The sequence below is a fragment of the Pararge aegeria genome, chromosome 4 (genome assembly GCF_905163445.1).
Source record: "Pararge aegeria chromosome 4, ilParAegt1.1, whole genome shotgun sequence".
Lineage (NCBI taxonomy): Eukaryota > Metazoa > Arthropoda > Insecta > Lepidoptera > Nymphalidae > Pararge > Pararge aegeria.
The window spans coordinates 16,120,893-16,134,479 of NC_053183.1; the positions used below are offsets into that span (position 1 = coordinate 16,120,893).

A 13,587-nucleotide genomic window follows, 5' to 3' on the forward strand; every position below is an offset into this window, starting at 1 on the left:
AGGCTTTGTAAGAGTTATAAAAAGCCTACCCTTAAGTTTTTAAAGCTCGTACTAGAGATTTTCTTTATTTTATATCATCTGCATACCCTGTGCATACCCTCTATGCACACCACGAGATGTAGAGCATACGGACAAAATAACTACTTAAAGATTTATTTTTGTCAGCGTAAAGTTCCTTAGGCTCTATTTGTACATTTAGCTAAGGAAACTACAAGTATAAATCGTAGTCTAGACTGCTTCCACCGCTGAGGTAGTCGAACATGTATGCCGCCATCTCATCCAGGGCTTCGATCCGTGGGTCGCCAAGAGTATCGTCGCGGACTGACCTGGCTGACCTTGAGAGTGACCTAAAAATAAAAATAACAAAATACCAATCATTAAATACAAATCATTCATCGTTTCTTGAGAAATAAACTGTGAGGAATGTGCAGAGTCCATATAAACTCATGAGCGTTTGGAGACGCCAAGATAATAATAGCGGCGATAACATCCTTAATTTAAGAAAGGTTGTTTAAATAGTTATTTTTTTTAGTTTTAAATTTTCTTCTTTTTTTCTTATTAGTGTTAACAGCAGCCATATGTACGATATTAATTAGCATGCTTTGTTCGCGTTGATAAAGCACAATTGTATACACATGACCTAACTTAACACAAAGTGTTTCGTTAAAATAATAGTCTACAGTGATTTCCACTACCTCCCTGAATCGTGGAAGACACTTTTGTAGATTACAATTATATTACACTCCATTTTAATAAAAACCTTACCTGAAATCGCCATCTGTGTCAAGTTCATCTTCGGATGTAAATCTCTCGCGGATGTCCTTCATTATACAGGCTTCCAATTTCTTGTGCTGTTGGACAAAGTTAATAATAAAAAAAATTTGGTTAAAAAACTGAGTTACATTAATACATTTATAGTAAAGTTGATATTTCTGTGTTAATATCGGTCTTATTGTCGAAACAGTCTTTCGGTATAACAAGGTATGTGCCGTAGCGTACTCGTGGCTTTAGGTTTAAGTTGGCGAACGAAGGTATCAACATCCACTTATAATAATGTAAACATATAAGTATCAATGCTTCATAAGTGTCTGTGATAGGCCTACATGAATAAAGAAATTTTGAATTTGAATTTGAACAGATTTTATCCCGAACAATTTCCATCAACTAGTACTACATACAAAGTGTAGAAGCATTTTCCTACTCCGAACCGAATAAGAAGATATAGTTGGTTGAAATGTATTTTCATGCTATATGCTTTGAATTCACTGACCTTGTAACAGCGGAAGAAAAACATTGGTTTGATCAGCTCCTGGGATAGTGGTGCCACGTCCCGTTTGATATCTGGTACGCATTGCTAAAAAAATTAAAATAAAATATCTTAATCAATTCCTTAAAAATGCTTTCTGTATTATTAGGTAGCGTCAGTAAAAAATATTAAGTGGTTACGAACACGTTATCATCTGTAAACACATTTCAAATCTCACATACACATACGTAAACTGAGGTAATTTCTCTCCCAGGTTAACATGTCCTCACGCAAACACTGTGCACTGTACGCAATACAGAATTTGGACTTAACGATATAGTATCACGACCTTTCAGTTTACTAGTGATGATTTAGTTGAATGTAAATATGAAGTAAGAATTATAGAAACATAAGAGTAGGCTTTTTGCAAGTCCTACAATGCCTACTCTTAGGTTTTTTATAATTCTTACTGAAGATTTCTTCCACTTTATATCATGTATGCAAGCCAGTGACTTGTGATGCTGCAGACGCGAACGATCGTTGCGTATAAGTGTTAATACTTACCGAGAATTTCTAGCAGAACTGGCAACATAAATAAGATCCCGGATGTCACCGTTCAGTTCACTCAATAGGGGGACGACCAAGCTCCTGCATGACGTATGTGATGTTGCGGACCCGACCGACCGCTGCATACACGTTTTAATACTTACCGAGAACTTCTGACAGAACTGCATCCCATCCTGTATGTCTCCCTTAAGTTCACTCGACACGGGGAGGTTGCTGATGCGTTGCGTGATCTGTTCGTAGTTGGGCTGCATATTGTGGTCGACGTAGCCAAGCTCCTGCATGACGCATGTGATGTTGCGGACCCGACCGACCGCTGCGTTGCGGTGGTGGAGGAGTTCGAGATGGTCGCGTTGGTCGTCGCGTTGTATGTTGAAATCGCGCTGGAAGATATAATATGGAAATTATGCGTGAACGAATAATTTCAACATCAAGTTTTTGGTCATGGTATAGATACAAGTAATGAGCAGTTCTTAGTTCAGAATAACTAGTATTTTAAGGTGTTTTTCTCAAGATTATAAATAAAAGTTCGTTTGTTGGTTTGTCCTGCTTTTAAGCTTGCACGGAGAATGAACGCGGTTTTGCGCAGATACCTGTAGTTAATGGTAGGGACCTATGGTATGGTAGGGTATTTTTATATATTAAGTTTACTGTACGCATTGATTTAATATGTTTCTCAGATAGTTAGTTTTCCTTTTAAAGACCAATCGAATTTTTAAAATTACTACGACTTAATAACAAAATGCGGGCGAAGTCGCAGTCAGATTAACTTATTTATTGAAAATGACTGGGGTAAAACTAAGATATGTACTTACCTAAGTATTTTTTTACTAGGGGCTCAGAAAGAAGAAGAGATGCGAGTTAAATGATATTAAATATACTTACAGACATCCTGCTGTTTCCTGCAAAGTATGGTTGTTGGTACATCCCCTGCTGGAAGGGCTGTTGTTGCTGGTACGCGTAGGGGTTGTATTGCAGGCCTGGCGGGGAGTAGAACATGGGGTTGTACGGGTACTGGTAGTAAGGTGGCGCTAGGGGGCGGAACTGACCCGGCGTCATGTACGGTGACGGAGGCTGGAAGGGCTGAAAATATAGGTACAAAATGTCAATTAGATATCTGTATTTCACTATTAACTAGATAAATATAAAAATAATAAAAAAAAAATACTAATCAAGGATAGGAAAAAAATGTGTAGGAATATATACGGAATTGTTTTGTCAAAATCGGCTTAGTAAAACTAAAAGAACCCGCACTAATTATTCTTCACGCAAAACAAATAACTATTTTTAAACAACAACTGATAAAATTGATAGTAAGTGTAATAATCATTGAAACTACTTGCTATCGGTAAAATCGAAAAGCACTAAGTTTTTGATAAAATTTAAGAATATCAATAAGTAAAATAAGTTGTGTAATGCATTGTATTATTTCCACATTGTATTCATCGCCTCTTTAGCTCAGTGGTAGAGCACTGGTCTCGTAAACCAGGGGTCGTGAGTTCAATCCTCACAGGAGGCATCTGTTATATAAATTTTATACTTTTTTTTTATAAATTTGAATTACCCCTTGTGATCTAAATGGTAGAATGTTTCCGATTGGTGGAACTTTCTGAAGTTGTTGCCCTTGGTCTGGTTGTGGTAAATTATTATCATGATTGTGAGCGCCATCTAGCGGCCTAGTTATTGTTTGCGTGTTGGGGTCCATGGCGAACCCTGGTGGCAGTTTGCCGAACAAGATCGACGGCAAGCTCTGTGGGTTTGGCGGTTCGTTTGGCAAATCGTTCGACGGTTCGTCAAGAGATGGCGCTGAACAACACTTTGCGACTGCATCCTTCATTTCTTGTCGCAATTGCTTTACTACTTCTGGGCCAAAACAACTTTCGTAGATCTGAAAATGAAAGAACGAATTATAATTATACTTCTCATTTTGAATGCATTCTCGCTGAATCGAATACTTTCTAAAATATTACCAAGCCAAGCGCCAAACTGTGCAAGCATGTTTCAGCACTAGGTAGGTACATTTTGTATGTTATATTTTAACTTCGAATCTATTTTTCATTTTTAATAGAATAGAATATATTTATCTAGAATATGTATCTTATATTATAGAATTTTAACTATTCGAATGGTAAAAGGACGCAAATATAAAATGAGCTCAATTACGTTTGTGCGGTTCGATGTTCGTATTTTTGTTCCACACATTTTATAATCTAATATATTGGATTGTACAGTAATTTCAACACAATAAGAAGCAGCAGTCGTGGCCGAGCGGTTAAGGCGTCTGACTAGAAATCAGATTCCCTCTGGGAGCGTAGGTTCGAATCCTACCGACTGCGAATTTCTTTTACTATATTTGTTATTTATTTTTTATACCAACCTTCATCATAGCGTATTTTTTGATAAATTTGTCATCACTGATTGCTAACGTTTGGGCCGTTAGACACACCAAACACGCCAAAAAAAGTCTAGTCATTTTCCCCCTGTGAACAAACATTTGAGTTTTTACAGCAGTAAATAGTAAATGGTATTGTAATTAGATTAAAGGTTTTCAAAATGGTAGAAATTGCACCTAATTGTGCGACTTTATCAATCCTTCTTTCCGTCTTAAGCGATTTTTTCACTAACGACATTATAGTTAGTTATAATTAGGAGTAATATTGGTGCTAACAAATTCATAAACTTGAAACTTACGCTACAGGGGTTCGTTCATTGTAAAAACAAGTTTATTTGCATTGAAAGCAATTTATAGCTGCGTGCCGGGGCTCGAGCTCGGTACCCCCGAAACAAAGTCCGAAGCCCTCACCACTACGCTATCACCGCTTTAAAATTTTCCTTTACCGAGCTGTACCGGAAATATAGGTAGGATTTCTTACATTCTACGCGTCAAGATGGCGTTAGTAAGTAAGGGTCAACGGTCCCACACGGCCTTCGCACGGTCTCTTCACATAATCTATCTCCCACTTACACACAACTCAAGTAGAGTAGGTAGGTACTTGCGTAATGTTACTTTAGCACTTTTTGTTCGTTTACGAGATGTTCGAATAACTTGTTTAGTTGGTTGGCTTCTCAGGGTTCCGTAAGAAAAATGCTACTTGGGAAACCTAGTATTATTAGTGCTGACCCTTTCCGTCAGATTCAACTGCCCGTTAAATCGTTTGTGTCTCTGTTTTCGATGTGGTCATAGCCATAGCATAGTGGTGAGGACGGCGTCAGCCTTACCTTAGGGGGCACCGAATTCGACACTATTCATATATAGCTTTGTTTAACGTTGAAGAAAAACATCGTGAGGAAATCTGCTTTAGAGTTTGACATTATATTCTCAAAGTATGAACGCCAATTCAGCTGGAGTAGATGAGAGCCTAAAGTCATTCTGCTGGAGTAGCACAAAAAGTAGTGTACGTACCTAAGTAGTGTAGTAAAAAGTAAGTAGAGTAGTGGACAAAAATTAGGTATATACCCCGATTATATCCCCTGACAAGGGTTATAAATAAAGTGTCCACCTGCTAAAGCACGGAAAAGGGAAGAGGAGAAGTTTACCCCCGTTTATTATTACACATAATATATTATTTGGATATTATTTCCACTTGTGGGCAACTGGTAGTTAATAGAGCTGTGGGAGAAGATACATTTTTATCGTTGCCTACAGCTCTATAAGAGATTGAGATAATTTCTCTTGCCCATGCTAGCCGTGCTGCGAGGAGCGTCGTGTTATTTCGTTGGCCGATAAACGGGTGTGATAAGGATAACGCTGATCTCATTACCTAGGTAGGTACATACAGTGGCGTGCACTACATACATGTACAAAAGCACTGCATACCCAAATTATTTTATATAACTCGTATTGGAGGGGAATTTTCCATTTTATGCCATGTAGGTACCTGCTTTATGAATGTTTATAGCTCGCAAACTTATCCCCATTTTCCCATTTTATGGTAAACGTTTAGAACATTAGAGGTAACATTATTACTGTCAAACTGCTAAATTGTATGAAGTGAGTAACCGTTCGAGAAACACTACTAAAGTGGATTGGCTTTTGATGCTTCTGTCTTTAACACGGTTTCTGTTTGATCTTAATTCTATGGTTTAAATTGGTTATATACTCGCAAACATATAAGTACGTTTTCGTCCGGTGTATGGAACCCTGGGCGTGCGTGTCTACCTCTCACTTGCCATGTGTATTTATATAGTAAACCTGGCTGTTTATATTTATAACCAAGCTTTGTTGACTACGACTTCAGCTGCGTGAAGTGTTGTTTTTCAAAATCAACTCCTTATAGGCATGGGTAATCTTATCTTATATCTTTAAACGAGCAATTCTTGTATATATATAACCGGAATCTCGGAATCGGCTCCAACGATTTTCATGAAATTTAGTATACAGGGGGTTTCGGGGGCGATAAATCGATTTAGCTAGGATTCATTTATATTGGACATACGACTATTTTTTTTACGTCGACTCATTCGCGGACGAAGTCGCGCGGGTCTGCTAGTATTAATTAAACGCGAGGCAATTGTAACGAAATATAAAAATTCTAACTACCTCTTTTGACTAGTTTAAATTCGGTCACGAGATTTGGTTCCAAAGGTGAGTAAAAAAAAAAAACTTGCTGCCTAAGAGAACACGTTAGGGTGATTCGGGTCCGTCGCATCTCTATCCATAAAAGTTGTCGGCATTCTACTATTAATCATTCTATATCCTAAGCCTGTGATAAACAAAGCGAGTAAAATAGAAATAATAAAGAACGGCAAAAAATAGGAATATTGGGCTTGTGGTAATCTTGTGTCAACGACAGTGGGTAGTTCGTTACCGTGTTTTAGCTTTACATAAGTTTTTTAGTTTAGTCGGTTAAAAATTTTTTTTTTCTAAATTAAATCGTTTATATACTTTGAAAAATGAAATATTATGTGGAAGAAATAGTAAAAGAGGTTTTGCAATCAGCAGTGCATGCTGTTTTCTTTAATAATTAATGGTGAAAAACTTACGGTAACCGAGCGGAAAGTAAACGCAAACTGAAGCGACACCCACGATACAGAATAGACAGTGTGGGAACCAGTGGTAAGTATTATTCATTTTTTACTGTTAATAAACGGTGATAGCCCGGTAGTTAGATCTACCGCTTCACTTTCGGGGCCCCCTGAGTTCGACTCCCAGCACTCATCTCTTACCTTTTTAAGTTATGTGCGTTTTAAGTAATTAAAATATCACTTGATTCATCGTGAGGAAACCTGCATGCCTGAGAGTTCTCAATAATCTTGTCAAAAGCGTGCGATGTCTACCAATTCGCAGTGCCCTGTATGTGGTGATAGATTGGTATGATTGTGATGAAAAAACGTTTTATATTTTTTACGTTTGCCGTCTGTTTTTTAATCGTCGCGTCGCGTCGCCTCAAGTACACAGGGCACGTTTCCGAATATAAAGGCCATGCGGACGTTATCGTTTAAATATTCCAAATGGCTAAGTATTAAAATATGATTTCTCTGTAAGTGAATATGTAAAATTATTCTTTAAGAGAAATAAATGACTCTTTAACCTGATAATAAAAACACGTCTAAGATTCTCGCTGGTGTCTTCTTACCCCCTCTGATCTAATCAAAACCCCCTAGCTTTCGTTTTGTCATCGCAATAAATATGATTTAACGCCTTTGGTTGCCTGGAAGAGATCGCTATGTAGCGATAAGGCCGCCAAATTGTATACAAAAGTACACAATTTAGTTAAATTATTACTTATAATTTGTTATGTTTATGTGGTGTACAATAAAAGTGTATTCATTCATTCATTCATTTATGAACGTTTCATGAACGTTTCATAGGTGCCTTGGATAGGTGCTGTAGCTAGAACTAATGGTCCGATTTGAAAAATTCTTTCAGTTTTTGATTGCCCTTTTGCGAGGAAGGTTATAGGCTCATCATCTCGTTAAGACCAATAGGTGCTATGAAACAATGAAGAATGTTTCAAAAACGGGGGTTTTTTTCCTGTGAGAGCTTTCGCTGCATGCGCTGCGTTAACGGTTAGTTTCGATAAAATCACATATGATGAAGTTGGTTTCCATTTAAAAGTGCTAAAAAAATTTCGCCACGGCATATGCCTATCTTTTAAGGTTGACTTATATTTGACGACCGACTGGCGCAGTGGGCGGCGACCCTCCTTTCTGATTCCAAGGCCGTGGGTTCGATTCCCACAACTGTAAAATGTTTGTGTGATGAACATGAATGATTTTCAGGGTCTCGGTGTTTATATGCATAGAATGAGTAATTATGTATGTTATTTATAAAAATATTACCACGCATCTTAGTACTCATAACACAAGCTACACTTACTTTGCGGCTAGATGACGATGTGTGTATTATTGTAGTATATATATATTCATTTTCTACTCGGCAGAAATTTCGAGGAACCGCATATAATATTCATAATATTCTTCGTTGAAAGAACGATGGCCTCTTTGTTATAAGTAGAAACTTTTGTGTTTCTGTACATCATCGCCTCATGCAGATAAAGGCTGTACCAAGCTTTTTACCGACAGCTCCATTAACCAACACGTAATAAGTAACGGTTAACTCCATATCCAGTTCTACCATCGCTCAGTGTAAACTTGTTTGTAAGGGCGATTCTTCTTGAGCCGACCACAGCGGATTTCAATGAGCATTAATAATTTCGAAATAACATGAAGATGAGATCACTGGTAGATTACCAGTGACCTGATTTTGTCTCAACACAGTCTCACACAAAAATTGATACGAGTTTTTATTCAGTAAATGAAATGTAGGCTATGATTTAATAAAACGATGCATTTAAGAAATAAAATAAAAAAAATATATGAACGTTATTTTTAATAGGTAGTTATTTTCATCGGTGACTCGAATACCTAAAGACAAATATACAGCTACACAGTTACAAAATTTGTTTATTTTCAGATGTTTTGCTTCAAAAATAATTATCGTCAGGTTTTGCTAGTAATGACAACCACAGGATTCGTAATAACATAAGGTTGTAATTATATCTACCACTGACCAAAAGCTTTCTATAAATAGGTCCCTGATTACGAATCAGTATAAACACACATTATCGGTGACAGACGCTTTTAGTGCCCTTCAACTGGGTACAGTTTGCCACTTATAGGAGAGGTGGTTTTAAAAGATAAATCTACCAGCTCCTACTCGGGGTGGTGTGATAATCACCGACACCTCCGGGCTGGTGTAAGTTACGTCCAATGTCCCGGCTAAGGCTAATGAAGGCTCTGCCTTTTGGGCTAGGATGCGCGCCACGAGAGATTTATGTCTACTCATTATCTCGTGCGTAGCAACGCAGGCGTTCCTATAGTAAGTGCATAACAACACGATAAGTTTTATCCAACATAGTGTACGGGAGCTATGGTGATACGCTCGACCGTAACAATAGGAAGATCTTCCTCCGAGCGGGTGATCGTGCTTGGGGACCGAGGTCCAAACATTCATTTTTGGAAGTTGTGTAAATAGGCATTCTTTGTGAACACTTCGCTAGCGCGACGCAGGTTTTTGTTAGCGCCATCTAATTATTTAATGTGGAGACCGCTACAATAGTGACACATTAAATCAATGTATCCAATAAAATAATTAAAAAAAATTTATGTCATCCTCTTTCAAATATTACCACCCAATGAGGATCAAAGTCAAAGTCAAATATATCTTTATTCAAATAGGCACATAGATGGCACTTTTGATGCGTTATTATATACAAAATGTGTACATAGCAGTGAGTAGTGATGGCGATAACTACAATCGTAAACTTAAAACTAAAGCTACGAGGGTTCCAATCGCGCCCTGGTCTAAGAAGAAGCCCACAACAAACTTAGCCGGGTGTTCTTTTTGTTATCACCATCTCACATTGTCATTAGAAAATATTTAAGAAGCAACCTGGTTAGAGCAATTGTTTACACCCAAGCTTTTTTATCGTTTACGTAATCCTTTATACTATAATAGGACTTTTCTATAAGCTTTCGCTTAATACAAACTTTGAACTTCTTTAGTGACATCCCCAAGATATCAACCGGTAATTTATTGTAAAATTGTATACAATTTCCTTTAAATTAATTGCTTATTTTGTGTAGTCTAGTGTACGGCACTGCATGTTTATTTATGCTTCTAACGTTCAAATTATTGCAGTCACATTTTCTTTTAAATTTTGATATATTTTTGTGAACATACATTAAATTTTCAAATATGTATTGGCTATAGAGTGTCATTATTTTAACATCTTTAAATTTATCTCTCAATGACTCTCTCGGACCCATTTTATAGATCGCACGAACAGCCTTCTTCTGCAGCACGAAAATAGTGCCAATATCAGCAGCATTACCCCATAGTAAAATTCCATATGACATAATGCTGTGAAAGTAACTAAAATAGACTAGCCTAGCAGTTTCTATGTCTGTCAGGTGGCGTATCTTCTTTACTGCATAGGCAGCAGAACTAAGCCTGTTCGATAAATTAAATACAACGGTTAACCACCTTTGTTTTCACTGGTTGAGCTTAAATTATACTGAGCAAATCCATAGATAAAACCGGAACGTACGCTATTGCATACCAGTAAAATAGTTGGTCTTGACATTGATTGGACAACTTTATCGGCGATAAGACAAATCTTAGATTAACGGAACATCCGTTATCTCTTACTGTCCGAAGAACTAATTAACGGCTCAGTGGAACTGTCCTTTCCTCCATTACTTATTCATTAGGTAAAGGTCAAATCCGCATTCATTCTAACGATGCCTGACTCACGATGGGCTTGTACTTTATCGGCTCTTAAAACAAACGGATTTTGTGATTGTTATCTACAAATAAGGTCTACTTTGCGATCATTGAAATTGTCTTCAATCTTTAGACACCTCCGACACCAGAGCATCCAAAATTCAAAATTCGAATTCAAAAATCATTTATCCTCATTCATCCACAGGAGATGTTGACCTTTATACTGGAAACCAAACAGACCTTCGGTTATGTACGCACGTTTCGCCACGACATCGGAGCATCCACAGGAGATGTTCACTTTGCAATGAATAATTCTTTTAAAGTATTAATTGTAAAGTCAACTTCTCCTGAGTATGTTCCGGTGTCGGAGCGAAAAGTACATAGAGGGTACATTGCCGAAGATATGTTTGGTGTGGAGTATACAGATGAAGACATTTTAAATTACCTAGACCATATATACAGATTATCCTGTTTTTTGCGGAATATAGCATATTAATCTTAATTTTCATGATATATCAAAAGAACAGCACAGTACAATACAGTATAACTTAATTGCATCTTGGAACAAGGAGGAATTTTTATTAAAAAATAATAATCAGTAATCCAGACCAGAATCAATAACTGAAAATAAAAAAATATATTAGTTTACAAATTACAAAAGAGACTAAATTTCTTAATACGAAGACTTACCCAGAGGAACTTTTTCGAAGGGGTTCGACTGATATCAGCGGATAATCAAGGAAACTCACAGAATTTGTAATTAAAAACTTTGATCCCAAAAGTGGGAAACATGTTGTTCTGACCCATTACGTAACGAAGCTACCTGGGATTTCTCCCACATAGGAGAAGGATTTATAGTTTAAAACTTCCACGCTTGTACAATACCGGTTTTGCGGGACTTTTGACATGCTCTCCAAGAGACGGTGGACAACGGTTTTGACAAGAAAACTTTCTGACACTCAGCTGGTACTGAGAATTTATTTACAGTAAATGCATCAACATTTTTGGGTCATATAATATGAGAGATTTCATAGAACGTACTACAAGAATAGGTAATCGAGAATGTGATCTTTTCCTACATAAAAGTCTCCTTGCAATAAAAAATCGCAACTTGCTTGTTCGGAAATAAAGGAACGAAGAATATATAAATAGGTACTTTCATTTACACTAATAAACGCATTGGTAAAATATTAACAATTGAATTGCTATTGTTAAAATTAAAAGCGGATTCTGCCTTACAACCAAACTGCCGTTATGACAAATAAGAGGACAAATAGGACAAATAAGATATAAAGATGCGTGTGGAAGACAGAAGATGCCAAGAAATTGACTTTTGGATATTTATAGTAGTCTTTATCATCATCCTACTAATATTATGAATGTGATTGACATGGAAAAGAACATAGGCTAACTTTTATCCCATTTCCTTAAGTAGTTCCCGAAGGAAAATTGAAAAATGTTTACGAGCTAAGCCGCGGGTGGACAGCTTTGTAATTTGGTCACCAATGTCACCTATGCTATGGAAAAGGACATGTCTATACTGATCTCTTAAATATTTCACGTGGTAAGATTAAAAATTGTTAACGAGGGAAGCTTTTTTTCTTCAGATTCTGAAGTCCACGCAGTCGCGGGCAGAAACGTGTAAATTTATATTTATAATATTAAGAAGAAGAAGAAGAAAAAGTCTTTATTGCACATACAAATATAAAATCAGGTTAACAAAAAAATTAAAAATAAAAACTATACATATGCACAAAGGCGGCCTTATCGCTTGAAGCGATCTCCTCCAGACAACCTTTGGTTGAAGAAACATATTAGAGAAAACGGGATAGTGCAATAATTAATTTGTGCTAATTATAAACATTACATACTAATACTACATATATATAGTAAAACATATATATTTATATATAAATATCAATATATATATATATATCAATATATAAACTTAAATACATATTACTATTTGAACATACACATAAAATACATAGATATTTTGCTACATACTAGACAGGAAATAGTCTTTTAACCGTGATTTAAAGATGTTTAATGATTTGGACTGTCTTATATCCCTTGGCAGCTCATTCCATAAATTAACCACCTTTACCGTAAAAGAATTGCATATTAATATGTAAAGTAGATATAGTATCGTAAATTTGAAGTTATGCTCGCGGGGCAATGCGCCAATTCTCAACCTGTGTCACATTCACTGCTTACAATCAGTCATTTAATCAATTCAAATGCGCATTCTTATCTTATCAGATTACAGGTATTTTATTAGGGTCAAAAATTAGCTTTTATTTTCTATTGGCCCGTATTACTGGATAACTATCTCGTTTCTAGTGGCCTAGATTTATTAACAACGATAACCATTCCTGCGTTCGATCTCATATTATATGACCCAAAAATGTTGATGCATTTACTGTAAATAAATTCTCAGTACCAGCTGAGTGTCAGAAAGTTTTCTTGTCAAAACCGTTGTCCACCGTCTCTTGGAGAGCATGTCAAAAGTCCCGCAAAACCGGTATTGTACAAACGTGGAAGTTTTAAACTATAAATCCTTCTCCTATGTGGGAGAAATCCCAGGTAGCTTCGTTACGTAATGGGTCAGAACAACATGTTTCCCACTTTTGGGATCAAAGTTTTTAATAACAAATTCAGTGAGTTTCCTTGATTATCCGCTGATATCAGTCGAACCCCTTCGGAGAAGTTCCTCTGGGTAAGTCTTCGTATTAAGAAATTTAGTCTCTTTTGTAATTTGTAAACTAATATATTTTTTTATTTTCAGTTATTGATTCTGTTCTGGATTACTGATTATTATATTTTGGTAGGTACACCTTTTTCTTCGTCTTATTTTATGACGCGTCTTGTTTACTTTGAAGTCTTAGATGAATTTCTGGGACGTCTAAGTTTTACTAGACAGGGGCCTGGTTTTTATAATAATAATAATAATAATAATATCGTTTATTTCTTTCATCAAAATTGCGCATATAATGAGTTGACGAACTGGCTACCCTAGCTAGATTTTATCTGTGTTAAGGATAACCAG

The 13,587-nt window shown here is 36.5% G+C and overlaps 1 protein-coding gene and 2 non-coding genes across 3 annotated transcripts; 2 read left to right on the forward strand and 1 right to left on the reverse strand.

Annotated features, from left to right (window-relative positions):
* Window positions 1-208: 208 nt before the first annotated feature.
* LOC120623429 lies at window positions 209-4,283 on the reverse strand. The gene is made up of 7 exons (XM_039889457.1): window positions 4,188-4,283; window positions 3,375-3,698; window positions 2,696-2,893; window positions 1,957-2,193; window positions 1,271-1,354; window positions 766-851; window positions 209-347 (listed from the first exon to the last, which is right to left on the reverse strand). Exons 1-7 carry the CDS (start codon window positions 4,281-4,283, stop codon window positions 209-211), a joined length of 1,164 nt encoding a protein of 387 aa, XP_039745391.1.
* Window positions 3,258-3,329, forward strand: Trnat-cgu. Its single transcript has one exon. It is a non-coding gene; the product is annotated as a tRNA-Thr (tRNA).
* On the forward strand, window positions 4,065-4,146 carry Trnas-aga. Its single transcript has one exon. It is a non-coding gene; the product is annotated as a tRNA-Ser (tRNA).
* Window positions 4,284-13,587: the final 9,304 nt, after the last annotated feature.

Bases quoted from the DNA above. Each gene is read 5' to 3' on its own strand.
- LOC120623429 (XM_039889457.1), bottom strand. From the start codon at position 4,283: ATGACTAGACTTTTTTTGGCGTGTTTGGTGTGTCTAACGGCCCAAACG. The intron at 2,894-3,374 runs GTAATTCAAATT...CTATATTTTCAG, and splicing joins TACCATTTAGATCACAAGGG to CCCTTCCAGCCTCCGTCACC. The intron at 2,194-2,695 runs GTAAGTATATTT...TATATCTTCCAG, and splicing joins CAGGAAACAGCAGGATGTCT to CGCGATTTCAACATACAACG.